This window comes from Coturnix japonica, chromosome 26 (assembly GCF_054131305.1).
Source record: "Coturnix japonica strain WE chromosome 26, WE-NBRP24, whole genome shotgun sequence".
NCBI lineage: Eukaryota > Metazoa > Chordata > Aves > Galliformes > Phasianidae > Coturnix > Coturnix japonica.
Genome location: NC_140688.1, coordinates 2,960,904 through 2,987,950, shown reverse-complemented (window position 1 = coordinate 2,987,950; position 27,047 = coordinate 2,960,904). Strand labels below are relative to the sequence as shown.

Genomic DNA, 27,047 nt, shown 5'->3' with positions numbered 1-27,047 from the left:
GATGGGGTATAAAAGTGGAGTGCAGTAAATTCTCAGTGTCTCTCTTTGTCCATTTTTTTGTAGGTGCTCTGCCAGCAGTAGGAACAGAGAAAAAGGAAGAGTCTGATTCTCCCTGGGATTCTGAGGTACTTTCTGTGATATGTGCATCTCCCCGGTCTGTGGGAGAGCCAGATGAGAACTACGTCAGAGCTTGCCTTTGCGTTGAGCCCCGCCCCTGGTGAGGCTTATTTACCCCATGTTGCTGCTGCTCGATGTCCTGTATCTGAGGGTCATTGAAATACCTGTAGCGTAGGTTCTCTGTTGAGATAGTACTGGGACAAAGTTATGTCAGACTACTTACGTTGGCCTCCTGGCTGCAGGCTTTGGAGTTGATTTTCTAGCACAGTTTTAATACAGCAGTTTATTGCTGCTTTTAAACTTATGAACTTCTCAGGCATATTTTTGTGAGGATTTTTTTTTTTCCTACTATTCAGATCTATTCTGCTGATCCAGTCACAGTTTAACGGATGCCAATACACTGAGCAACCCAGACATTTAGATTTTTCTGTATAGAACCTCTGTCTTCTCTAGATAGACTTAATCCGATTTTGAAAATCATGTTCAGCAGACACCAAGTGTGCTGGCTGTGTTTATCCTTTCTGTCTGATAATTCTCAAGATGAGAGTGAGCAGGGTCTGTAGCTACTTCCCCTCTAGCCTTTGTTGTTGGGAAAAAAACTAATTCCCCACTCCTTTCTTAAAAATACAAGACTTTCTAGATAGCTTAATCGCTATCAGCTTTGCCTTTTTGGCCTTTAAGCAAATCAAATCTTGCTTTTGCAACGTAGTGATGCACTCACTCAACATTGTGGGACATGTGCCCCAGCAATGTAGGCTGATATTTGAATGCCAGGTGCAAATTTGATGCCAATGTTCAATCAACACAGAGCTGCAGCTTCTTGTTCACAATCAACATCTTGATTTCCTGTGTTAATTTCTTGTGTGGCTCTGTGATTTGCCAGCCTTAATCAACATTATGGAATAGTTTAGATGAATTGTGAGGATTTTTTTGCCCTTTTATTTAAAATGCAAAAGCCTTTGTTAGATTTTATTTTAAAAAAATTGTTTTGTACAAATTCTTACGCGTATGTACTGTATTATACAGCCGTGTTCTGAAGGTTCGAGGAAAGCATCTCCTCCTGTGTTTCTCCCACCTGCAGTTGAACATGGAGTACGCTTGCAGAGTGTTTCAGGGGAGCACAACAAGGGTAACTATCTCATAGATTGGATTTGTCTGTGTTTATAGACAAGTGAACTTTTTCTTTTGTTTTCCTTGTTAGTCCTGTTGTTCAGTGAGTATGTGCTGTAGCAATGAAGTGCTTGGCTGATGTTAATTAACAGCAGTGAACACTGAACTTGCTGGCCTGCTTGATTAGTCCAGGCGGTTCTTGCGTTCATTATGTATACTTTTTGGATATGTGTTTGTTCGGGTGTTTTTCTTTGCTTTAAGTGGTTGCTTAAAGTGGTGAGAGTGGTATCTGTTTTAAGATTTATCTGTCTGAGGATTTGGATCTTTCTGGATAATCAGCAGAAGAAAAATATAATTTGGTTGATCTTTTTGTTTGTTTATTTAATTTTTTTTAGTTTCCTGTTTTTCTTTAAAAACTAAAATATGTGGGCAAATTCTTGTTATGTTTCTGCGGGTTTCCACCTGCAGCTCATGGCATTTGCTTTATGACCATCCTGATTGATCATAAGTGTGCTGGAAAGTTTTGCTATTGGAATAAAGCTTTTATCTTTTTGAGAGTGCTTTGGCAATGTGGCTTATAATATGGATTCAATGACATAGCCTAAAAGGCAAGTCCAATTTTATTTTTGTAAGCAGACACCAAATCTTTGCAAGCTTCTGGAATCCACAAATCAACTTACCAATTGTCTTTAATGTCTGCTTCATATGATTCTGCTAAGCTTGAAATCAGTGTGGGAGGGGGGAAGAGGTGACTGTGGTAGTCTTTCTAATGTATTTCCATGTTACTTGACCACCTAGTGTTTGAAAATCAAGTCTTGATGATTTGTTTTTAGTATTTATTTAAATCTAAAAATTATTTTGTGGAACGATTCGTAGAAGCATTTTGTATGCTTGTTTCATGAATGGAGTCGTAAAGTATAAGATGACTGCAGCACAGGGCAGTAGGTTGTGTGAGTTAGGAAATAAAATTTGACACTAAACTTGAAAAAGATTAGGAATAACGCACATGTTGTGCATTACAACCAAGCAATGTTTGTATCATTTATTTCCTTGCAAACTGATCCAGAGAGGTCAGTTGAGAACCAGATTGTTTTTACCTCATTGAATGATGTTTGTATGAGGTTGCTGTGTCTGTACCCTTGCTCTCCATAAGCTGTTAATGAGAAAGTAGCCTCAACATTATGCACTGCTAGAATAGAAGTAGTCATAGTTCTGCTGGGTTCTTTCTTGATTGGTCATTAAGAAGCCAAAGCTATCTGCTCTAATTAATTTTTCCAGAAAGCAGAATTCAGCTTCCAAAAGGAACAAAATATTTTAATCTTGTTCTCTTAATAGACATGACTTAATGCTTCACATGAATTGTTGTCATTCTGTGATTTGATTCTTTTTTTTTTTTAAATAAAAGTTGGATGATGGGAATTACTCTGTATTTCTTATATACTACTACAAGTTCTGTGTGATAAGATAATTGGATATTAGCTATTTCACTCTCAATGAAGTAATTTGTGCAAGAAACAATTACAGAGCCTACTAATGTTGTAAAGAATAAAAGATATCTTCAATTAAATAAAATAACGCTTTCATTTTTCATCTCCAGGCTTTTCAGAGAAACCCAGTAATTTGCAGGTAAATGCTTTTCATTGAAATCTACTTGTCCTGCTCATTAATGAATATGTGGTTACTTTGAATGTATGGGTGTTTATTTTTCATTGGTTTGTCTTTCATAGTTAAAGGTTTCTGCAGTTTTAGAGATGAATGAAACATCTTCAAAAACTGAAAAGAAAAAATCAGGTAATGATGTCTTTTATATTCTGATTTTAGCTTCAAAATCTTTCTGATAAGCATATTTAATTAAGCATTTGATTCATTTGTTTTGCAGATCCACAGGAGAAATTGAGTGTAGATGATATTGAAGGTATTTATAAATAGTTGTTGTTTTTTTTTTGTCATGTCCCTTTGTGGGCAGATACATTGTAGTTGTAAATTCTTCATATTAAATTAATGTTTTGCTAGCAAGATGTTATTTCAGCAGCAGATTTAATGAAATATGGCTCTATCTTTGGGTGTTTTCTCCACTACAGCTCCATTCAACATTTCTAAACATCCTTCTACAGTGTAAGGTTCCTCCGGCATACCTGCTATCATCACCCCTTGTCAGGGAGTCCACATTTACTCATTTCCTTCTCATTGCCAAATATACCAATCTGCAGAGGAGCAATAGGGTCATGTCCTGTGTCTGATTCCTGGCTAGGGTCTGCAGGTGGAGCTGTCCAGGAGCTGCAGGTGGGACAGAATGGGTGATTCACAGGCTTATGCTTCATTAGCATGATTGATTATTTACCTGGCTTTTTCTTTGCCTCTCTGGCAGTTGTATGAAAACATGTATTACATATGCTCTTCCAAAGCCATCCTCTCATGTTTTGTTTAAACTGGCCACTGAGTTTAGAGCTAGTGGAAGGACATGGGAAAGAGAGTGTAGGTGGGAGGTAGTGAGTGGAAGTATGTTGGCAGGTATTCCTTTTGGTTGGGAAAGATAAATAAAAGTGAAGCAGCTAGATCATTTGTTATACATGGGAGGGAGTATATCTAACCTCAGTGGGTTCTTAGTTTCTTAATTCTGATATATGTGAATTTAAGTATTTGTTAGCGAGATACAAAACAGTTCCCTATTAAGGTCTTAGAATTTCTACAACGAGCCCTGAAAATTAAAAATCAGGTGAAAACCTATATAAGCAAGCATATGAAGTAGATGATTAGATAAGAGTTCAGAAAACTATTGCAACTTCTAAGTATGGAATGGAAATTGCTCCAAGCTGTTTGACATCCATGTCTTGGGAAAAAAGGTACTGTTTCTTTTGATGACAATAGAGGTTAAACTTCTTTCTAGAAAAAAAATGTACGTGTGTTTGCATAAAGAAAAGGAGATTCTCTACTGCAGTGATATTGTTTCTGTAAGATGCACAAAAGGTGGTTAGAATCATTGAATTATAGAATTGGGCTGGAAAGGACCTTTAAAAATCACCTAATTGAAACTTCCCAGCTGTGGGTAACCTGTTGCAGTGCCTCATCACCCTCATCAAGAATTTATTCCTTATATCTAATCTGAACGATCTTTTAGTTTAAAACTGTTACCCTTTGCTCTGTCACTACAGGCCATAGTTAAAAGTCTTTCGTGTAAGCCCCCATTAATTATTGAAAGGCCATCATATGGTCTCTGCAAACTCTTATATTCCCCAACTCTGTCAGCTTTCCTCATAGGAAAAGTGTTCCAGTCCTCAAATTGTTTTTTGAGACCCTTCCCTGGACCTGCTCTAGCCAGAGATTTTTTGTGCTGGGGGCCCCGGAGATGAACTCAGTGCTCCTGGTAGGGTTTTGAAAGAGTGGAGTAGAAGGGGACACCACCTCTCTTGGCCTGCTGGCCATGCAGTGCTTCTTTTTTTGTGGCCCAGGGTGCAATTGGCTTTTTGGACTGCAAGCATGCATTCTCAGCTTATATGTAATTCTTCATCCAGCATTATCCCCAAGTCCTTTTCCACAGGACTGCTCTCAGTCTGTTCATTGTCCAGCCTGTGCTGAAGCTGATGACTTCCCAACCCAGGTGCAGGATCTTGCGCTTGGCCTTGCTGAACATCATAAGACCTGCTTCTGTAGGCTGTCAGTATCTGTCTGAATGCGATCTCTTTTCACTAACATATCAGATACACCACTTGGCAGCACTTCCCTGTCTACCAAAGAATCCATCCATGATATTTCTCCAATTTAGAGAGATGAGCTCTCTAGGTAGCTAACATCAGTTGCTATTTCTTTATCCTCCACTCTAGTCACTCCATAATAGAAGGTTGTCTGGGCCTTGGAAAGTACCTCCTTTCTTAAACTCTTTAAAAACAAGTGTGATGTTTCCCTTTCTCCTGTCACTAAGGGTTTTACCTGACTGCCACAACTCTTTAAATATGGTGGATAGTGACTTAGCAACCTAATTTACCCATGATCTTGGAGGTCTTTTCCATCCTTTGTGTTTCTGTGATTCTGTGAGTTCTTGTTTTGTCTGTTTTATGTAGTCATGTGAAATGTAGTCCAGTGATGGTGTGGGACGTGGCAAAGTTAGATAGGAAAAACAGTCTTTTCATAGCTCATTTTATGTCATCATTTCATGTATTTTCTGTTCATCCTTCCTCGTGTCTGTTTTTTTTCTATAATCCATGTATTTGCTCAAAGATCAGGTATTAAGAAATATATGTGAAAGTTTGTCTCAAACTCCTATGTTTGGGTTTCAGCAAGCTGTATTTCTTCTGCAGAGTGTTATAATTCCTATGGTACAAGTATTTCTAACTCTAAAAGGGTTAAACGAGACCCTTTGTGGCACAAAACAAGGAGAAATGAAAGTAGCTAGAGGAATCTAGCCGATTGCTGTCTAGCATACAGTGTGTCATGTATGTATAAATATAGTTCTACATGTAAACCATTTGAGATTCTTAAAGGTGTATTTCTGACTGATTTTCATCAAATTTCCCTTAGGAATGAAAGGGAAAATGCCCTGAGAGGGATTAGTTCGCACAGAGGCATCTTCAAACTGTTTTGTAATATTATGTTCAAATCGTAAATAATCATACGCTTGAGAGGCTGTGTTAGTTTGTGCTATTTTCTCACAAATGCAATGATTCAGGATGTACTCTAGGTATAATTAATTTGTAATAAGTCATGTTCGTTATAAAGATGTAATTTTTTCACTGTAGGTGAGCGCTCAGAATCTACCGTTCATGTGTCGTCATCAGCTAAAAAAGAGATGGTCAAGGATGCCACTGAAAACTTTGGGAGGCAGGTATGTGAAACCAAATATTGTGTTTTTCCTTGCGTGCAATTCTGAGAAACAGTGCAGTCATGTGGTGGGTTTTTTGTTTTTTCCTATGCAAAATACATACTCATTTGGGAGCAAAATTTTATATCATGTGATTATTTCTTTGACAAAACACGCCAGATTTTCCTCTGTGTATTAGAAAGATTAAGTAAAAACCTGAAATATGATCTGTCAGTGCTTTCTCTGCCTCTGCAAAATATCTCCTTATCTGATCAAGTTAGTAAGTGTTCGAAAATATTTTTTGAAGGTCATTATGGAGGAATATAGGCTAGGCGTCCTGTTTGTATTGAGCATACAGGACTGGGTAGGGATCTTCATTGAGTGTCTGGAGTCTTCTGTAATACCTCAAGGGAAGTGGAGGAAGTAATATCATCATACATCCAAGGCACTGTGGAAGAGGGATGTGATTCATTTCAGCAGGTAGAGAGCGGAACTTAAGTATTGGAAGGTGGTAGCAGATGTGCAAAGTGAATGGAGCTTGGAAATGAAGTGGCTGAGACAGGTGGTGACTGAGATGCTCTCCATTGTGAAAGATTTTTGTGGAGTTACGATGTGGAAGGAGAAAAGGGCCTCTATAACCAGAGTAAGAAGGACAATAGTTGTGGTTCCTTGGGATGCCAAGGCTGCAGACCTTGTTCAGAAGGGAACACAAACCAAGGGCAACTTTGCAGGGACTGTGAAGTCAGAGATAGTGAGAAGGCTGGAGAGAGGAGCTGGTCAGTGAGCTTGAGGCATGGTACCGTTTGGATAGATGTCTCAGTTCTTGATTTTGGGCTGAGGGCAGGAATGAACAGGTATTCCTTGTAAATATTTGTCTTGGGAGCTTGGAATAGAATTTAATAATTCTGACTCTGAGGAGCATAAGTGATTGTAATGTAGCCAGTCCCTTGTTGTGGTTAGTAAAAAAGCTTGTTATGATCACTCACGCTTGTTATGAACGCTAACCAGCAGGGGGTTTAAAGGGACAGTCAGTAGAAAGTTGAGTATGGGAAAATTTGGGCAGTTGTGTTTTCTGTTGTTACTGATTGGTTTTGATCTGTTTGATTGGTTTATGTTTCTAAACTAGATCCTTCTGTTTTGAGGAAAAAATAAATAAGGTATCTTTGTTTTGTTGTTGTTGTATGATGGGATGAGTTTGCAATGTAAATTATATGGCTTAACGGTAATTTCATTTTTCTTGGTAATTTTTCTGTCTTTACCTGCTTACTTAAGGATAAATATGTTTTAGAAACTTGATAGAAAATACAGCACATGAAAAGCAGACTGACAAAGCAGAAATTTCTCATCAGGAAGCCCTAGCAGAAAATGAGGAATCCCACAGTGCTGACAAGCAGTTAAGTCTAAAGCTGTGGGAAGAAAGATACAAAAAATGTGGATTGAAAAAGAGAAAAGGGAGTTGAAAAGAAATTTTACAAACATTACAGCAGAGCTGAAGCAGCTGTTTGGTGAAATTAATGAATCTGAGAAAGCTCCATCCCTTGTGGCAGAAGTGTCAGAAGATGACCTCATTGAAGAATTGAAGAGTCTTTGTGTTTCGTCTTGTGTGACAGAATCAAGTGATAAGTTAGAAAGTAAAGGTGAATTTGGAGATGTGAAACTTAATGTAGACCTAAAAGAACCCAAACCTGAAATAGTTATTCTGAGTCTCTGTGTCCTTCCTGATCACAATAACTTAAATGCGAGCATGGAAAATACCTGGAGAATACCAGATGAAGAAGGCTGCAATAATTACACAGATAATACAAAAGTACATCTATCAAAAGCAGAGGAAATGGAAGAGAATGAGAATGGGATTAGTAGAGATGTAGAGGGAAGTCCTGAGTATTCCCTGAGACATTGTTTAAAAACAAATATTTGGGATGACATTTCTAATAATCTTCCTAATATAAGACCTGTTTCCACAAATGGTGAAAGTACACTTGGCTTTATAAGTGAGAAGAAAATTGGCAAGGACATCTGTCTTAGTGACAGTGTTCCCAGAGACTGCCTTATCAAAAACAAGGAAATAGGAGAAACAGAAATCGAAAATCTTTTCCCGCATGCTCAGCAACCTTGTGGCATGCTGAAAAGGAATCTGGATGAAGAACTAAAACAAGATGTGGAAAGATTTAAGAGTAAGGTAGGAATGCTGCAAATGGTATTCCTGGCTTTGGAAAAAGAGAAGGTAGAGCTACAAAAAGAGGTAGAAGTTCACCTGCTTTTCCTTATTCTTTAGTCTTTCTCAGTATCGGTGGTCCTGTTCATGTTAGCTATTGATCATTAAAAGAAGGTGCTTTGTGCAAATTGGTTTTTTTGTCTTAAGAGAAGAACGTTACTCATAAATAAGGAAAGCAGTGGAGAACTGTGCTTTTCCCCATAATGTAATCAGAAGGTTTTGAGAAAGCAAAGTGTATTGTTTCAGTTTGACAATAGGTGGCAGTCATTTCCAGTGTAAGTAGTTATCACCTCATTACCATAAAAAGAAATTCATACAAGTACACCAGTTTTGATTGTCGATCAAGGAAGGAAAATAGCTTCTGAACAGGGTCTTGATTTATCTCTTCATTTGCTGTGGTTTGTGCATGGTGTGCCTTCATTGCCTCTCACTAAAATTCCTGATTGCTGTGAAGCTGTTTCTGCTTTTGAGTTCAGTTTGCTTTTTTCCTCATCATTAAGGAAGTATGACATCATACATCCACTCATACTTTGTGTTTCTACAACTACTGTTGTGTAGTCCATCTGATTTCTTATCCATCAGTAATGCTTCTATTGTTTGTTTCCTTAGGGCTGCTTTGCTTTTTTGTTTTTGTTTGATTGTTATACTTCAAATCAAGAGTGAATTCAGAGTATATTTGTAGACTTGGTACATTTTGTAGAGTAATTTTGGGGGAAAATCTTTTTTATTTTACATTATTTTAAAAGTCAAGCTTAGATTATTTGGTCTTGGATCTCCTTTAGAATCAGAAAAATATATGAAGCTTAATTTTCTCTTCATAGGTTGAGAAGGAAAAAAGGAAGCAGAAACATTTCAAAATGCAAGCAGTGGAGAAACAGGAAAGTCTTGATAAATCAAATACACCAGTGGGCAATATTACCCATCAACCAGTAAAAGAAAAGCTTGCTCTAAGGAAGAATGAAAAAATGATAGAAGAAAAACACACAAAGAATTCTTCATCTGAGGAGAGACCAAAATTACTTGAAATGCCAGTAAAAGGGTAAGCTAATAAAATAATCCGTAGAATTAGATTGTTTTAAATCTTGTAATTGAAGCACTTTCCTCGGTATTGAAAGCTATGCTGAGTAGTCCCCTGCTCCCCAAACTGTTTTAAAAGTATATTTTTCAAAGAACTAAATGCACAGTGGAGGTTCAGATTAATTTTGCTGGAGGTGATAGAGGTCTTAATCACAGAATCATAGAATGGCCCAGGTTCAAAAGGACCACAATGATCATCTAGTTTCAACCCCCCTGCTATGTGCAGGGTCACCAACCACCAGACCAGGCTTCCCAGAGAATTTCTTCCTTAACACTGACTCTAATCGTGTCTTTAGAATCTTACCTCCTATGCCTAATAAATTAATCAAGAACGAATTCAAAGCCCTTGCACGTGGGATGGAGGAAGCCCTTGTGTACACAGTGAAATGCTCTGGCTGGTGAGCTGATTCGCTGAGAAGCCTCTGGGGGCTTTGGCAGAGATTAAGTGCAACATGAGTCAGAATGATCTTGCAGCTGAGAAGGCCAGCAGCATCCTGGGTTGCAGAGTCAAGAAGCTGAAGGGAGGAGTCCATCCCTACTTAGCATCTAGTTGGTCTGTGTCTGGAGCACTGGGTCCAACTTTTGGCCTCCAAGTACTTGTGTGCATTTCTTTTTATGGCCTTCAAGAGATCGTAGTCAACATGTGTGAGTTCAGTAGAGGCTTTCCAGGCTGATCACAGAGCATGAAACTCTGTGAGAATAAGCTGAGGGAAATAAACTTCAGGATGTGCCAGCAGTCTCCCAGTACGTGGAAGGGGATTGTAAGTAAGACAAAGCCGTTCCTGATTTGGCCTGGATTTGATTCTAAACATTTTTCAGAATTCCCAAACATCTGTAAATAGAAGGAATTAATTTTTTCTTCTATGTAAAATCTCAAAACAGTATTAGCTATACATGATAAAAGCTGTACTTTTTGGGAAGCTAAAGACTACATGTAAATCTTTCTCCTTTAGAATAAGCTGCTTCAATACTGATGTTACAGCCAATGTTTTGAACTACTTGTTAGTGGTTGCTGATATTCAAATCTTTTTTTGAACACTATCCTTATCCTTTAATTTATTAAAAGAAATGAAAAGGTTCATCCGCACATGGTAAGCAGTTGTTATAGTCTTAGGGAAGGCTTCTTAAAAGTTTTTGATTTGTCTTAGATAAGTGATGTGATGTTTTATCGGTATTACTTGCAGTCATTATGAATCTGTACTATATAGGTGATGATCAACTTATTAAAAACAGTGTATTTTTGTTAGTAAAAGTTCGTGGTTTACTGTTCATGTTTACCTATGTCGACATGGAAATACATGATGAATTTTGTACATCACTTAAGGGCTTATTTGTCAGTCTTGTGCAGCTCATGTATAACGTGTCTTCCACCACTAATGGAATGAAATTAGAGTGATGTTAAAAGTTTAAAATTGCAGAAAAACTTCTATATTTGAAAAGGTGTGACATTTCTACAGTTTTAAGTTGTTTCTCCTGGTTCATGATGTGGCATATTTACTTTTTTGTCAGTGCTTTAATTCCTCAAATACTCTCTTTTAAATCCCAGATTTTTTGTGAAACAAGAAGAGGAAAAGAGACATAGAGCTGAAATGCGATATGAAAAAACAAGAAAGCAACTAAAGAGGGAAAAGGATCAATATTCTAGAGAGACAGAGGAAAAACAACAACTTGAGTTTCGTGTAAGGAATTTAGAAACAGAGTTAATAACGCTGAAACAGCTCAAGAAACAGGTATATTAAATATATATCTTCTGTTTTTCTGTTTCTTTCAAACTGATATTTTATGCTAGTATGTTCAACTTGTTGGTGAAAGAGACATTAGGCAATTATCTTGGTGCATTTTGAGGACCATTGTCATGAAACCAGCGTGAACAAACAAGTTCATGATACCTTTTCACATTTTTCAGAATTATAGTTTGGTTTGTGCTTCAGGCAAAGCTTCTCTTTGAGTTATTTTTCCTAATTACTACAGAACTCTGTGCGCGTGTGTGTATATGTATGTCTATATCTATATATCTATATATATATTATATGTGTATATATATATATATATAATGTTTTTATTATTATTGTTTTTTTTCTTCAGAAGGAAATTACAGTTACTGTTTGTAGTATTCTTTCAATTATACTTACATGAATTTAAATTTAGGCCTAAATGTTACGGTTTACCTGATAATCTGTAAATTGCCTCAGTTGCTTACAATCAAGACTGAATCCAGAAAAACTCTCACCTTTATTTTTATTACAAGTTTAGTGGCTTATTTGATGCAATTGAGGTGATGATGTTCTCACTGTACACAACCTGCATGAATTCTTCAGTTCTTACATACAGTTTTGAGGGTCTTTTCACTGGCCTTTACCTACTTTTCAGCATTCCTGTCATGGTTCTACGCAGTTTGAAATATACCTCGGAAATTCGGTCTGTTGTGTTGTATTTTTCCCCATAAATAGTAAGCCTCAAATTTTCAGAACTTGTATTTGCAAACATATTAAGAACATGTGAAAGTGGTCATTAAGGATCCTCAGTGGCCACGTTGCTCTGGCAGAAGCAGTAAGTAGTTAGCATCACCTCTTTCAGTCTGCCTGGATTTAACAGGGACATCATTGGCATTAGTTCACCTCCTGGTCTGCTGTTCAGCTGGTCAGTCCTCTTCTGTGTCTCACTTCATTAATAGCCTTTGGAAATCTCATACAACTCAATTTATCCAGCAGTATTGCTAGATTTTGGTAAACTGAAAATGGATTGGCACATTTTCTGAAGCATTTCTAAATATTAGTAGAAGAGATGTAGACTTAAGACCTTGCAGTGGGGTAAAGTAAGTGTAGTTATTGTGCTTTTGGAAATCTTAGTCATTTGTTTTGTGCAGTTCTTAGTGTTAGTGCTCATATTGATGAATAGATGTTTTTAAATCTTTGACTGTAAGCATATGAGTGTCCATCTCTGGTTTTAGTATGTATATATAGTTTGTTAGAAAGATAACTTGGGTTTCTACTTAAACTCTGTATGTTTCCAAGAATAGTAGTTCTAGTTTGTTTGTTTTTTTCTTGTGTTATAGAGGGAGATTCATTAAGTATAAAACTTCTATGATGCTGATTTGTGCAAAGGACTCACACTATCCTTATAACTTTCAATTCAGATAAATCTAAAGATGTTTGTTTGCAAACATGGAAAATTGATATGCAGGTCATTCTATGATTTTATGATAAATGACTCTTAATAGAATTAATAGAATGTAAGAATAAAAAGAATGAAATAGGAAGGTATTGCTAATTCTGATTTTGTTCAAGATTCACAAGTTCAACTATATTACTGTAGGTTGAAGAAGAGCGTGATGAAACACAGAGACAGCTCTCTAATGAAAGGAGTGCTAGAGCTCTGCAAGAAGGAATTTTGAGCAACCACCTGTGGAGACAGAAGGAGCTGGAAGAAGAGACAAGAAAAACTATTGGGAAAAATTCAGAGGTAAGCAGTTCCATTCCTAATTAATTTGGTTATACTTCACTGTGCTCATTCTAAAACCTTAAGAAAAATAACCTTTTGTGCCTTTTCGTGGATTATCTACAGTTTATCAATATAACCAAATTTTGTTACTGTTGTCTAAAAACTCTGAATAGCATCATCAATCCCACATAGACCTGAATTGCATGTGGAAGTAGGAAGCCACTGGAAAATAAGACATTGTGTTCCCAGTCTCTTAAACTGCCTGCTGTTCTTCACTGTATAGTTGTTACAATCATTTCTAAGGTTTCTACCCGTGAAATGTCCAGATATCTGGAGATTAACTAGGAAAGAAGCTGGCTGAGGCTGTTTGTGATCCTATTACTTGGCTTTTGAATTCGTTATTATACTGTCATCACTTTCTTGTTTCCATGTCCTTCATCTTTTTGCTTAATAAATTATTTTTATCACAGCCCATGAGTTCTGTTTTGTTTCCTGTTCTCTCCCTCATCCCACTTAGTGATGAGAGTGTGGTGCCTAGCTGCCTGATGGGTTAAACCTGAATTTATTTCCCAACTAACTATTCATTATTGTCCTTTATCACACAGAAATCTGACACTAATGATAGAGAAAAGGATCTGCTACACAGAAATCAGTTACTGCAAGAAGAGATTGCTATGCTAAGACTAGAACTCGATCAAGTAAAACTTAAGCACCAGGAGGATGAAGGAAAATACTTAGAGGAAAATGAGTCTTTGAAAGAAAAGAATGATTCTCATCAGAAGGAACTTAAACTGAGTGAGGAAACCTTAACACAGACAGTATTTCAGTACAATGGACAGCTGAATTTACTCAAGACGGAATCTGCAATGCTAACTTCCAAGCTTGAACAGAAAAAAGAAAGCAAAGACAGACTGGAAACAGAGATTGAATCATTCTGTTCCCGCTTGAATGCAGTGGTTCAAGATCTCGAACATCATCAGTCATTGAAAAGTGATGCCGAACGAACATTTCAGAGAGAACGTGATGAATGGCTTCGTTTACAAGACAAGCTCCATCGTGAGCTCTCTGAGGTGCGAGAGAGCAACAAGAGCTTGTCTCAGCAGCTGAGTAAAACGGAAAGCAAAGTTAATAGTCTAGAAAACGAGCTTCACCAGTTGGAACAAACACTTCGAGAAAAAACACTGCTTTTAGAAATGACACAAAAAGACTTAAATCAAGCCCAGTGTCAAGCAAAAGAAAATGAGCATGCGTGGCAACTTGAGAAAGATCAAGTCAGTAAATTTATGATAAAGCATGAATCTATGCAGGAACAATTGGCCCAGCTCCAAAGTGAAAACCTTTTACTCCGTCAGCAGCTGGAAGATTTGCGGAACAAGGAGATCATCAAAGAAAAGGTTGTGAATGATGTCCAGGACAGATTTCATGATATGTTCAACAAACTCAGAGCTGACAGTGAAAAGCAGGTTTACCTCATGGAAGAGAGAAACAAGGAATTAAATACCAAGTGTACTGATTTAAAGGAACAAGTCTTTAAATATGAGACTGACAAAGTAGAAAGAGAGGTAAGCTATACAATTAGAATAAATTAAAATGTTTCAATTCATAAAATGATTTTGTATTTCTAAAATGCATCAGGTGTAAGTTTTACACATAGGACCAAATTGTGTTGTTTTGTTGTGGTTCATTGTTTTTTCTCTTAGAATTAAGGAGGACCGGTAAATGACTGAACTGTATAATATAGTCAGTTTAAAGGAGTAAAGTCAAGTTTCATGTTTTTCCTCATGTTTATCTGTTTCCTTAGGGTTTGGTCAGACAGCTGCAGCAGGAGCTTGCTGATGCTCTTAAAAAGCAGTCTATGTCAGAAGCTTCCCTTGTAGTTACTACATGCTACCGCAGTGACCTTGAGGAAGACAAATTGCACTTGCAGAAGGAACTGGACAGGATTAAAGCTAAGGTACAGAGAGGCTGTAACTTACACATAAAATCTGAGGGTGATTTTTCCCTGTTTCTGGTGAAGAAGAGAAAAATAATGTTCTGAGAGCAAGTACCAGAGAGAGCTAAGGAGGTTAGCAGTGATACCCTGTCATAATTCATGAAGCTGGTGAAATCTTTGCCAGCTGGCCTCCTCCTCTGTAGTGAAAGATAAGTGTTACTAGAATCATCAAAAAGCCAACTAGTTTCTTTTGCAAGTAGGAGCCGTTCTTCAGCCCCACAGCTAAAGTTCTTCTTGTGGCTCCAGGGTGTTGTAGCAGTGTTCTTTCTTTTCCCAACTTACTTCCCTCTCCTGGTGTCAAACACAATTAAGAATTTATTTGTGGATGGGATGTGTACAAACTACCAACTATCTGAAGCAACATTACACAGGTGCTCTGAATTTACAAATTGTTTTTCTGTGTCTTATAAGGTTGGTTGTAAACACTATAAGGTGGTCTTTATCCCCTTAGTCTTCTCAACTTGCCCCTTGTCATCTGTGATCACAGTCATGCCTGTGCCAAATCAGAGCAGAGAGTTCAAAGTATAAGCAAATGTCCTCCTATTCTAGAAATAAATTCAGGGGTATAGATTTAAAGACAAGTATATGAACTGCATTGTTCTGTGCACTTGGTGTCCATGACTGGGTGGTCTTCGACACAAAGTCATTATGTCTTTAACTGGAGAAGATCTGTATTTGATAAGCTGCTTTGCAAAATGACCTGGTGTCTCAGCAGGTTATCGCTTTTGGTTTGGCCAAGTTTGGTGTCTGATTTCTGAGAAAAAGTAGAAATACTGGACAGCTGAATTTGAGTTTTTCTTTTTTGCTCTCTGTGAGAGTTGTGGGTTTTTTCTGAAACATCTACCATAATAACATACTAATGAGCTGTGAAATCACTTTAGGAAAAGGATGAGGTTTTTTTGGTTAATATTTTCGATAGAATAGCAAACAAGTAATTTCAGGATGTCACAAGCCACTGAGAAGGTAGGATTGGCAGTGTCAATGCTCATAATGGTGTTATAGAAAATCCTTTGTGCAGATGGGAAAGGCCAGTGTCACAGATGATGAAATATCATCTGTTATTGTTCATTTGCTAAGAGAAATGAAGGCTTGAATGGATTGGAAACGATTCCAGTACTTTGGGTAGGGGGTGTATGTAGATACATGCAATATCCAAATTCTTCAGTGCTCACTGAGCTCTCTATACTGAACCTAACCGGGCTGCTGAGGATTCTCATTGCTACTTTACAGTTACATGACTCTGAAAAACAGCGTATTCAATATGAGCGTTGCATTCAAGATTTGAAGACTGACCTAGATAATAAGGAAAGACAAATATCAGCTTCTAACCAAAAAATGAAAGACCTTCTGTTAGCAGCTTCCAGAAGCAGTTCTACAATAAAGCAGCTGGAAGAACATGTCCAACGGTAAGAAAATAACAGAGTGAAGCAAGGTTTTGCTTTCTGGGATTCTCTGAAAACGTCAGAATTGCCTTGTTGCATCATCAGGGTAAAACATGATTTTAAAAGAAGCTCTTGCTTTAAATAGCATTCTTTCACACCATTCTTTTGCAGTGTGCGCTATTATGGATTTGTCTAATAAGATCTGTGCTTCTCTTTAAGGCTTGAAATGGAAAATGCCAGGGTGGAAGCTGCTGCGCAACACCAGGACAAGAGAACTGAAGCCTCAGTAAGCCAGTCATAAACTTCCCTTTTATTTATTTATTTTTTATTTTTTTATGTGAGCTTCTGAGCCTATTTAGATATTTTTCGTGGGGAAGTTATGTGGTTTTCCTGGGGATCATAGGGGAGCTGAGTCATCTGAGCTGTGGTGTGACTGTAGGGTACTCTGAAAATCCTGATGGTCTATTCTCCAGTTTTGAGAGTTTTCCCATAAGGTAAAGGTTGTAAATCTCCACCTTTCACTGCTGCCATTTCTGTCTTTGCAGTAGTATGAAAATGTTTGTGTTAATCAGCATGATTCTTTTGATGGATAGGACGGACAGTGTCAGCAGGAGGGAGATGTGTGGTTGAGATCTGGGAGGGGAAACCTGGATGTGAGAAATCTATTTTATCTTCAGAGCTTTGTCATAGTTTCCACCTGAGCTCATTAGGTTCTTTTTCCATTTGTGAATATGTGTTGGTACTTTACTGCCCCGCAGGGGGCTGAGGTAAGGAAAGAACAACTAGGTGAAGTAATGCTGTGCAGTCAGTGGCAGGCAGCTGGGAAGTAGCTGGTGCGCATGCATGGCTTAGCATCTTGTGTAACCTTGGAATATTCTTTAATTAGTTTGCTGTTGGAAAATTAAGCTGCTATAGGGAGAATAAGAAGGATCTAGTGGAAGGGAAAAGCTGTTGATTATCTGCACCAGAAAAGTCTGAGTTCTTTTCCAGGTTCCTTTCCTGTCATCTTCTTTTGGTGATATACCAATTAGAAGGTTTTTAGCATTTTTAACACTTCTGTATTTTACCCATACATTGTCACATAGGGAGAACCGACATTTAACATATCCTGTAAAGACACATGAGGAAGTTTTATGAGTTTGTCATATAAGCCTTTAAGCTCAGGTTTTTATGTCCTTCTGTACGTCAGGGATGTCTCTCTTTTTCTTAAAATGTGCTATTCAAAGCATGTAGACAACTTTCATTCTTTACAAAGGGAACTGAATAAGCAAACTTGTTTACACACAAATGCATCTGTGATGCAAATCTTTGCTCCTTTGTGTAAAAGGATAAGTAACATTGCTGTTCTGAAAACATTTTCTTGCTCTGAGGAGATCTGCAGTTATTTCACAGTCAGTAAGTGTAGGGAATTTTAAGAAAACTGTGAGTTAATGTTGTATGTGTGTCTTCTTATCTCCAAATGATGTAACCTCATTTTATCGTATAGAGAGCATTCACTTTTTCCACTAGCATTAAGTGCTATTCTTGATGGTGCTTCTCAAGCCATCTTTTATAAACTCAGTGTAACATTCACTATAGATCCTTAGTTGTGAGAGCTTAGCCCTGCCTCCATTTGAGTTAATAGTTTATAATGCAGTTTATGTGCAGTGTTGTCTCTCTGGTTATCTTGGCATTCCCTTTGTCATTGTTGTTTCCATAGATACAAAATCAGAATATGTTGGCTATGACATCCAGAGGCTCATGCATGATGTGCGAGGAAGATCGAAAGTCGAGAGCCCACCTTGAAGACCATATTGCTAAACTGAGTAGGGAAAATGCTGAGCTTTTAGAAGAAGTGAGCCCAGAAAACAGTCCCTAACACCTAGCCAATACCCAGAGCAATGCTGACATTTTCTTGAGTTCTTACATACTCTGATTTTATATCCCTGCTACTCAGGTCCTGAGTACTATTGTGATTTGGGTGTCATGAAGGAATTGAATAAAAGCCAAGAGAATATCTCGGAGTTGTGCTGTCAGAAAGACGGTGTGGTTTGATACCAGTTGAGCACATGGAGCAAGGCAGCAGTTCCTGTGTTCTTTATTTGATTTCCTTCTGGTTATTGTCTGACCCCTTGATTTCCAAGCAGGATTAAAACACCCCTTATTTTCAGTGCAGTGTACGGAGGAACTGCTGCATGTTTTCAGAATAACAGGAGCTTAAAACCCTTGCAGAATAAATAAGGTGCAAATGCAAACTACAGAACTAGTTGCCAGTTCTCCTGTAGTTTGTCTGAAAAAACACCATGAGGAACAGCAACTAAATTAGTAAACACCCACAAATAAGATATGGAAGTAATGACTGAGAAGACACTGGTGAATTCCAGAAAAGCAGACTCTTCCACAAGAGCCTGCTGGTCATTGGAATGAATGCTGTAGAGTGTGCAGTGTTCTCCAGGGCTGTGGCTACCTGTGCAAGCTGACCTATTAGCAGAGGAACTGCGGAAGCTGTTCTCTAGCATCTTTTTTCCAGCTTTTTGGGACGAAGCCCAATAAGGGGGCAGAGGAGCATTTGCTTCAGCAGGGGCGTTAATTGGTATCCCTAGGTCTTGGCCCGCTTGTGTGAAGCCTGAAGTGATTTAAATGTTTACAAGAATCCTGTGCCTCAGTGTTCTGCTGAATGTGGCAAAAGGATGGATATGTGCTATCTGCAGTTGCTATGTGTACTGTCCTGTGCTGAGTGTATCATGTATTTTTGTTTGTTTGTTTTTTGAAAGTGTGAGAATGAAAGAAAGAATGTGAAGAAGCCGATAGAATTGAAACGACCACTTGAAGCATGTCTTGACCAGGAAAGGGAAAGAAATACTGAACTGCAGAAGGAATGTGACAGGTATGGTTCACTAGTACTTGAAAGAGAGCTCATGTAGGTTAGAAGTCAGGCTTTAAGGAACTTGCATGTAAAAGCAGGTGTGTTTAACTCTGAGCAAATTCAGATCTCACATCAGTTCTTGCAAGACAGTTCTGGTACATGAGCCTATGATTTTCTGTAGCTGCCATAAGAAGAGCAAATGTAGGCTGCCTTGCACTTCTGGGAGGGAAGTCTTTTTTTTCCTCTGTTGAGGTGAAATTTGGACCCTCCAGGTGATCTATTGCATTGAAATGCTGGTTTTTCTTATTAACTTTTGGCCTGTTGAGCATGTTAAAAATGAAGCAAGCCATAGCTATGCTTTTCTTGTACAAGCGTGACAAATAGATACCTAGTTCCTTTGCTTATTTTCTTGACTGATTTGTTGTGCAGGTTCAAGAGCCTTTTGAAGAAAGCTGTGAAAAAACTAAAGATGCATGAAGCCAAAGAAAGAGACTCCCAGTTCAATTTCCAGGGAGAAATGAAGAACAGGTATTCTGAAATGGTGAATGAAGTTGAAAAATCAAGAACAAAGGCAAGTTCTTGTTGTTTCTTTTTGGGTTTTTTGGTGTTTTTTTTTGTTGTTGTTGTTTTTGTTGTTGTTTGTTTGTTTGTTGTTGTTGTTGTTGTTTTGTTTGGGTCATGTTAATTTCTAGAGACTTGTAATATTCTTTTCAGTAGGTATGGAAAAGTTATATTTCTGGGAGAGAAAATTGGCTTCACAGTTGACCTTGGAAACTACTGAAACATCTCATATTTTGTACATATTCTTGCAACCAGACACTGGATTTGACCTAGAGAGAAAATACCTTCCTTTACCACTGCTGTGGAAGCTGCTTTTTGAAGCACTGTTTACAAAGCTTTCAAGAGCAATGGCAGGAGGAGTACTTGTTTCCTGTGCCCAGTTAACTCTGTACTGGAACATTCCCCCTGAAGCATGATAGGCATTCTTTCTGCTGTCTGGGTAGAGTGGTTTGATTTCCATCGAGCAGTAGAGCAGTGCACAAAAGAATGGCCCTAGTGCCTTTCAGCACACTCCCGTAAGTGAAATTCTGCTAGTTTGCTACTTGTTGATCTTTTACTTGCTGCAGAACTGAGGAAGGTTGTAAGTCAAGGAACCCTATTGGCAAGAACTTAAAAGTTGTTCTTCCCTTAAAAGATGATCTTGTCTTTCCTTTGACTCGGGTACTGAGTCAGCAGATGACAGTTACAGACTTGATGGTCTTCCCCTTCATAAATTTTCAGAGAATAATTTTACACCCCTCTAAGTTCATTTTATTACTGTCTGTAGGTTACTGAACTTTCTCATCAGCTGGATTTAGAGTGTAAAAAATGCGTCCAACTACAAGGACAAAACCATTATTTGCAAGAACTGCTGGCTCTAAACATGAAAAAACATGAAAAACTAGAGAAGACCAGATGCCAGCTGAAAGAAGAGGTGGCAAACCTGAGACAACATCTGGAGGCTGTCCACAATGTGCACATGATGACTTACAACCAAATCGAACGATACAAGAAAGAAGTGGAAGAGCGAGCTGCACAAGAAATAAATCAAAAACTTCAAGAAGTCAATTTGTTTTTGCAGGTAAGTGAATTTGTTGTGTATGTCTGTAGTTTTTATTATGTAACTTCTTTTTGCCATTTCTTGTTCGTACTTTGGTTTTTTGTGTTAGTGCCATACTTCTATATTTCCTGAAGGGAAGTGGAAGAATGGAAAATTGTTTGGCGAAAGTGCTTTTGTGTGTGTAATTTGCCTGCAGGTCCCCAAGCTAATAGCCGTCCCTTGACAGACTTCTGTTTTGCAGTTCTTAGAAGAAGCTATGGCCATCTGGTCATCTTGTTATTGCTGTTCATCACATGAATGCTATAACTTAGAGATGGTTTGGCCATACGTACAGGTTATGTTTTATCATTGTACAGGATAAAATGCTCAGGGAAGAAGTCACTGAAGTTACCGTGGGGCAGAAAGAGTGGGGATGGGATTCTCATAATTTCTTTGTAGAATCCTTTTTGTGTGCCCTGTCCTTCAGCCATAGCATTCTTTTAGTAGCTGCTCCCATAAGTAATATTGCTAAGAGCAGATCTGTCTGGATGAAAACAGTTATTTAACGTGTTGGTTCCAGGGTTTTGCCTTGATTGCTGATAGTAGTGAAAAGGTCCAGTTGACTCAGTTGAGTAAAACTGGGCCCTTTAAATTGGTTATGGGCAACCGTATAGGGAGATGCAGTTCACTTTTTCTTTGCAATGGTTGAAATTGTATTATCTGCTTCAGGTCCAGGCAGCCTCACAAGACAAGATAGAACAAATCAGAGAAAATCATCATGCCTCGCTGAGAGACCAGCTGAAGTGCAGAATAAAAGAGGTTGAATGTGAGTTGGACAAAATAAAAAATACCAAAGACAGTATTTTTCAAAACGAATCTATGCTTGCGGAACTGGGAAAATACAAAGAGCTGCATCGTGAAGAAATGAAAATGAGAATAAGGCTAGCAAATAAGCTGGAAAGGTAAGTGCGTGCTTTTTTGGAGTGGTAACAAGACGTGAAGTAGCAGTAGCTTGCATGAAAAACCTTGTACTGTTTCCTCCTAAAATCCTTTTTCTGTGTCTTGTCAGCACTATGGATGTAAGCGTAACCCTCTAAAACCTTTCCCCTTTATTTTTGGAACCACCATCATTTCACTTCAGTGTTCTAGCAGTCACACCACTAGTTATGGCATCACTGGCCCATGTTTGAAGTTGATAGCATTTTAACACATGGCCTTTGGGCCCCTCTCATTTTGGACTTCTAATGCCTTCTCTTTTCAAAAGCTGAATAGTAGTCAAAGACCTGGAAGAAGTGACTCTGCAAAAATATTATCAAAGATAATTCTTTGTGTGTTTTTAAATATTTCAGAACAACCGAGAGACTTGCAGAAGCCAATTGTAAGCTCTTTGAGGAACGCCAAAGAAACAAATCTTTAATTGCGAGCAGCACTGTCAGTGGAGGTCCTACTGCAAGTCCAGGAAAATATTCAGCTGAACTGGGAAATCTCAGAAACAATTCCACACTGAACAGAAGCTTCAGCCAAGGGGAATGCTTCCTAGATGCTGCTGGGACTGCATTATTGGCAAGAAAAAAAGTTGAAGTGTACATGGATAAGGTAAGCATTGTGAAATACTCTTCAGTGATGAAGACTTTAGGTCATTAAGATTGTACAGAATTCCTAGAGTGCTCAGACACCAAAAATACTGACATCTAAATGATGAACTATCTAACTGTATATACACATAACTATGTACTTATGTAAGGTTTTTGTATTGTTTTTTTTTTCTTTTTTTTCAACTAGAGAAAATTTAATAAGCAGCTGCTGTGGCATTGGAAGTTCCCAGCTAAGCTATTTATTAAACTTTACTGTATAGAATGTGCATAAGTGTATGACATACTTGAAATGGATAACTTTGACATCTTTGCTCAGCTCATCAGACATCTCTGGTCAAGCCACGTTGTTTTTTTCCTTACTGATCTTCATTTTTAGTTTCTTTTAGTACATTAATACTAACAAAGACATCCTTTAAAACTAGGATGATGTGAGTATGATTGCTTTGCTTCTTCCTATACAGTCTGCTGTGGGATGCATGCTGTGCCTAGTAAACATTTCTTTTTGTGCTTCCTGCTATGTATTATTACCTGAGAAAACAACAACCTACTCTTCAAGTCTTCACAGCTTTATAATATTTTGCAGCAATTTATACATGATTGCAACTTCTGCAATAGCTTTGAAGTACTTTGCCAGTTGTGCTGCTTAGTACTTGGCCTGTTCACCAGGCTACTTAAAAAGACAAGAGTTTACCTGACTCTGAGCCTTGTCTTTGCTGCAGTTATACCTCAGATTTTTCCAGTAATCTGTTTCCTTCTATTGGGAAAAAAAAAAACAACAAAAAAAACCACCTCTGTATTGCCATTAAATTCAAACTAAGTGCTGCCTTCTTGGATGGAGGAGATTACAAGTTCTCCTGACAGTAAAGTTCATAATAACTGGAAACTAAGGAACTTAAATTGGAGTTTGCCTCGTGTAGTCATCTTGCACTTTTGTTTTTATGTAAAGCTCTCAGTGCACATTTGGTGTTTTTCAAAGTAAGGGAGGTTATCTGAAGTAGAGTGTGAGCATTTCCTGGGATGAGGAAGCTCGTGTAGATTTTGGCTTTGATTTTGCAAAAGCTTTGATAAAGCTTCAAGGATAAGAAGCTGAAAATACTTTACGCCGCTGTTATTCAAAATGCTGGTATCAATTACTTTGTCCATGCAACTGTTTGAAAAAACAAATTGCACTGATTACAAACAAGAGAAAGAAATGCAGCTCTGAAAAGTGGGTGCAGGAAATAATAGTGACTTCTGCTAGCTGCAACCAGCGTGAGTGCATGGATTCATGAAACCAGTTTTCCTACTGGTAGCATAAGAAAGGGAACAACTACTTCCCATTCCGTCTCTCAGTTTCTGTTTCCTTTCTGATTTTATTTCCTGTCTGCACTCCTGATTTTTAGCAGTCTTATAAATTTCCACTCTTTTGACTTCTGCCTGTTCCTCTTGTTCTTTTACTTGGCACCACCGAGAAATTTCTTGCTCTGTCTTCTTTATGCTGCATCCCACAGTCAGATAATTACACCTGTAGGTGAGACCACAAGCCTTCTGTTCTCCAGGCTTAACAGTCCTGATGCTCTCAGCCTCTCCACGTAAGCCACATGCTCCAAGCACTTAACTGTATTTGCTAATGACATGAGTCTGGAAGCTATATGCTGTCTGTTTTGACAATTACTTCTATGCGTTAAAGACCTGATGGAAAATAACACAGGAGTCGCAAATATCTTCAAATGTAAATGATCGCATACGGTGTTTGGACTGTGGCCCTTTAAAAGGTCTAATTTCTCCTTATGAAAACTTTGCATTCAGAATAAATGACAGTAAATAAACATCTCCTGGGAGAGCGAGGGGCAAATGCTCCTTTCTAGCGATCCAAGCTGGTTTCTGTTACTTAATAAAATGTGCAGTGTTATTTATAATGCATGTGTTATTTATAATTCTAGGTACAGAAGGAATTGGAGGAAGAAATCAATAAGGAACTTCAGCAAGGTAATATGCTACTCTGATATCAGTGTTTTTAAGGAAGGTGATGACTGTTCGTAACTTCTATGTAATTATTTTCAAAAGTTGTCAAGATTTGTGCTGTTTGAAGCACAGTGTGGGGCTGTTTTTAACTCTAACTTAGAGAGTTTTAATGGAAAACTTCCTGCTAACCAATATACTCTTCAGAATGTTCTGCAGCTACTTTTGAGAAGAAGCATGGAGAGCAAACCATCTCCCCCGCACAGATACACTTGGCTTAAGTTCAAGTCACCTTTCATCCTCAGGCACAAACATCAAATGTAAAAAAAAAAAAAAAAAGCCCAGAAATAAGATTTTTATGGACTTCTGTCACTACTTCTCTTTCTGCATACATTCATTGCATTCAGCACTTCAAATATACCATATACATTTTCTGGTGTTCTTAATTTTTGCTCGCTCTTTTTCATTGCTTTTTTTTGTACCTGACATGTTGTCATACTTGTCTTTGGATAAAGAAGAATCAGTGGAAAAGATAGCCTTTCTTTAGGTAAAAATCATTCAGCAATATATAGGCAAACACAGCATGAACTGATTGCTTTTAATATGCAGTGTAAAGCCTGTTCTATAATAAAAGGCCAGGTCTTCAGAGAAGAATTCATACTGTTTCACAATTAGCATTCTGCCAGAGTCACTGCTGCTGTTCCTAGAGTTATTTTGAAGCAGGGAGCCCTTGAGAATCCAGCTGTTGCTTCACAGCTCTTCCAATTTCCCTGAATAGACAGAAACCCATTGCCATGTGCTCATTTGCATATTCAAACATAATTACATGTGTAGTAGGAGCCGTAGTATTTGCTTGGTCTGGGGATCTTGTCTGGAAAAGGCTGATGGATGGAAGTACTGAAAATCCTTTTCTGCTTCCATCGAAGATGTGTTTCCATGAACGAAAGAGGGTTTAGCCAGGGAAAGTTAAGACATCCCTGGCAGTTAAAGTTAAGGCTAAAACTTCCATATATATATATGGGCATGTAATAACAGGATGCGGAGAAATGGCTGTAAACTTGAAAGTAGGTAGATTTAGACTAGATATTAGGAAGAAACTCTTTACTTCCTAATGTAAGGGTGGTGAGACTCTGGAACAGGTTGCTTAGAGATGTTGTGCATAGCCCCCATCTTGCAGGCATTCAGAGCCAGTCCGGATGGGGCTCTGAGGAACCTGGTCTAGAGGGAGCTGTCCCTGCCTATAGAAGGGAGATTGGAACTGGGTGATCTTAAAAGGTCCCTTCCAGCCCAAACCATTCTGTGTTTCTAAAACCTGGAATTTCTTTAACTAGCTTTAAAAATTGTATTGGCTGATCATTGAATGTGAAAAAATGTTTCTTCCTTTATGCCTTCCTTTTTGATTTGTGTTTTCCTTGGAAGTTTTTAAATATCTCTCTAGAGCATAGCCTGATCAGTTATCAGTAATGTTTTTACAGTGACTGATTTGACTCAATCTACTGTAAAAGTAACATCGTCAATCTTGTTTCTTTTCTTTCCAGCCACCGCTGAGCTTGAAACTGCTAGAGCTTCTCTAATGAAATCTACTTATGGATCTTCAAAAAATCTCAATGTTGAACAGGATCCCCTTTGCAGAGCGGTACAGGAGTACCGGGATGTTTTAAACCAAAATTACCTGATCTAAATATATTTTTATTTAAAATGTAAAGGGAAAAGTACTGGAGATCATTTGTTTACATAGGAGGTCTGTGACTTCCCATCCTGCAGCTTAGTGTGGAAACATCTTTACTGCGGTTTGAATATAAATTTTAAATATATTAAATAGGTTGACACTCTGCACTTACCTGTTGGTCACCGAGGGGTAGTCAGTTTATTTTGCACTCAGGATAAGAACCATATCTATTTTTAATTACTGTCAGACTGAGTAAGGTTGGCTCTTGAACTTGACGGAACTGTCAAAATGTTTTTGACACATTATTTTGCTCCATGTTTTTTGTTAAAGGTTTTACCAGAAGCATTCCTTTGGTTCTATTTAACCCTTCCACTGTTTGTGGTAGAGTCTCCAGTGTTATTTTAACGCATAGGAGATTTTGATTGGATTCCTGCCAGCTGTTTCCGTCCTGATGCTGTGAATATTTCTGCTGGTTAAGTGGAAGTTTTAGCAGTGATTAAGCTGGAGAAGAATGCACTTTACATTGCTGTCACTTTCACGCACCTAGAGTTTAAAAATACTGTGCGTGTGTAGCAGTGCCAAGAAAGCTTTAATGTGACCTTTTTGATATTTCTGACTTGATATCCTTGTTGGATTTTGCATTAGAATTTGACCCATCTTAAGACATTCACAGTTGGTAGATGAACACATGATGAACCTGAAGCGGTTCATAGTGGGAAGAAGGAAAATTAATGTTTCAACCTTCTGTCTAATTGGTACTGCACCTTTTTATATGAATGTATTTTATGACACTAATATGCTATATTTAATTCCAGATATTTATGTTCCAACTTGGTATTTAATAAACTTTCATATCTGGTACATCTTTGTTTTATTCTGTTGGCCTTCTTGACTTGCTTTCCACCTCATTCCTTGCCTCTATGACTTGCTACAGTCCTCCTCTGCTCACTTCCATCTCTCCTTCTGGTGCCTTCAGTCTGCCCTGAGATCAGACAAGTGGCCAGCATGCATTTGTGTTCTTTTCCTCCTGGGTACTTGAAGCAGTGGGGCAAACAGCTACTATATGTCATAAGGTTTGTCATCATAGAAATTAAGGGGTATATGCTTGAAACAAGTGTGGAGGGTTGTGATTTTAATGGGTGTGCTGAACCACTTTCAGGTCTTCGGTGGTGATTCATTAACAGGAAGCCGAGGGTAAAGTCTCTGTTGTAAACCTGGCCATGCTTGGGAGGGGGATCTTTGGAGCCTTTTCTGCAGGTTGGCCATTCCTTTATGAGATAACTTCTGG

At 38.1% G+C, this 27,047-nt stretch overlaps 1 protein-coding gene across 1 annotated transcript in view; it reads left to right on the top strand.

The window, feature by feature from the left end:
• Window positions 1-26,620, top strand: part of LOC146756626 (uncharacterized) — a 47,728-nt gene extending 21,108 nt beyond the window's left edge. Inside the window, exons 13-32 of the mRNA XM_085524241.1 lie at window positions 4,380-4,401; window positions 5,961-6,046; window positions 6,330-6,445; window positions 6,616-6,665; window positions 7,417-8,296; window positions 8,709-8,712; window positions 9,059-9,276; window positions 10,861-11,044; window positions 12,630-12,776; window positions 13,361-14,317; window positions 14,557-14,709; window positions 15,979-16,154; window positions 16,350-16,416; window positions 18,884-18,996; window positions 19,405-19,546; window positions 20,303-20,596; window positions 21,284-21,516; window positions 21,904-22,150; window positions 24,072-24,117; window positions 25,629-26,620. Of these exons, the coding sequence (XP_085380367.1) occupies window positions 4,380-4,401; window positions 5,961-6,046; window positions 6,330-6,445; window positions 6,616-6,665; window positions 7,417-8,296; window positions 8,709-8,712; window positions 9,059-9,276; window positions 10,861-11,044; window positions 12,630-12,776; window positions 13,361-14,317; window positions 14,557-14,709; window positions 15,979-16,154; window positions 16,350-16,416; window positions 18,884-18,996; window positions 19,405-19,546; window positions 20,303-20,596; window positions 21,284-21,516; window positions 21,904-22,150; window positions 24,072-24,117; window positions 25,629-25,771 (4,278 nt within the window). The 3' untranslated portion in view covers window positions 25,772-26,620. The remainder of the gene's footprint in view (window positions 1-4,379; window positions 4,402-5,960; window positions 6,047-6,329; window positions 6,446-6,615; window positions 6,666-7,416; window positions 8,297-8,708; window positions 8,713-9,058; window positions 9,277-10,860; window positions 11,045-12,629; window positions 12,777-13,360; window positions 14,318-14,556; window positions 14,710-15,978; window positions 16,155-16,349; window positions 16,417-18,883; window positions 18,997-19,404; window positions 19,547-20,302; window positions 20,597-21,283; window positions 21,517-21,903; window positions 22,151-24,071; window positions 24,118-25,628) is intronic.
• Window positions 26,621-27,047: the final 427 nt, after the last annotated feature.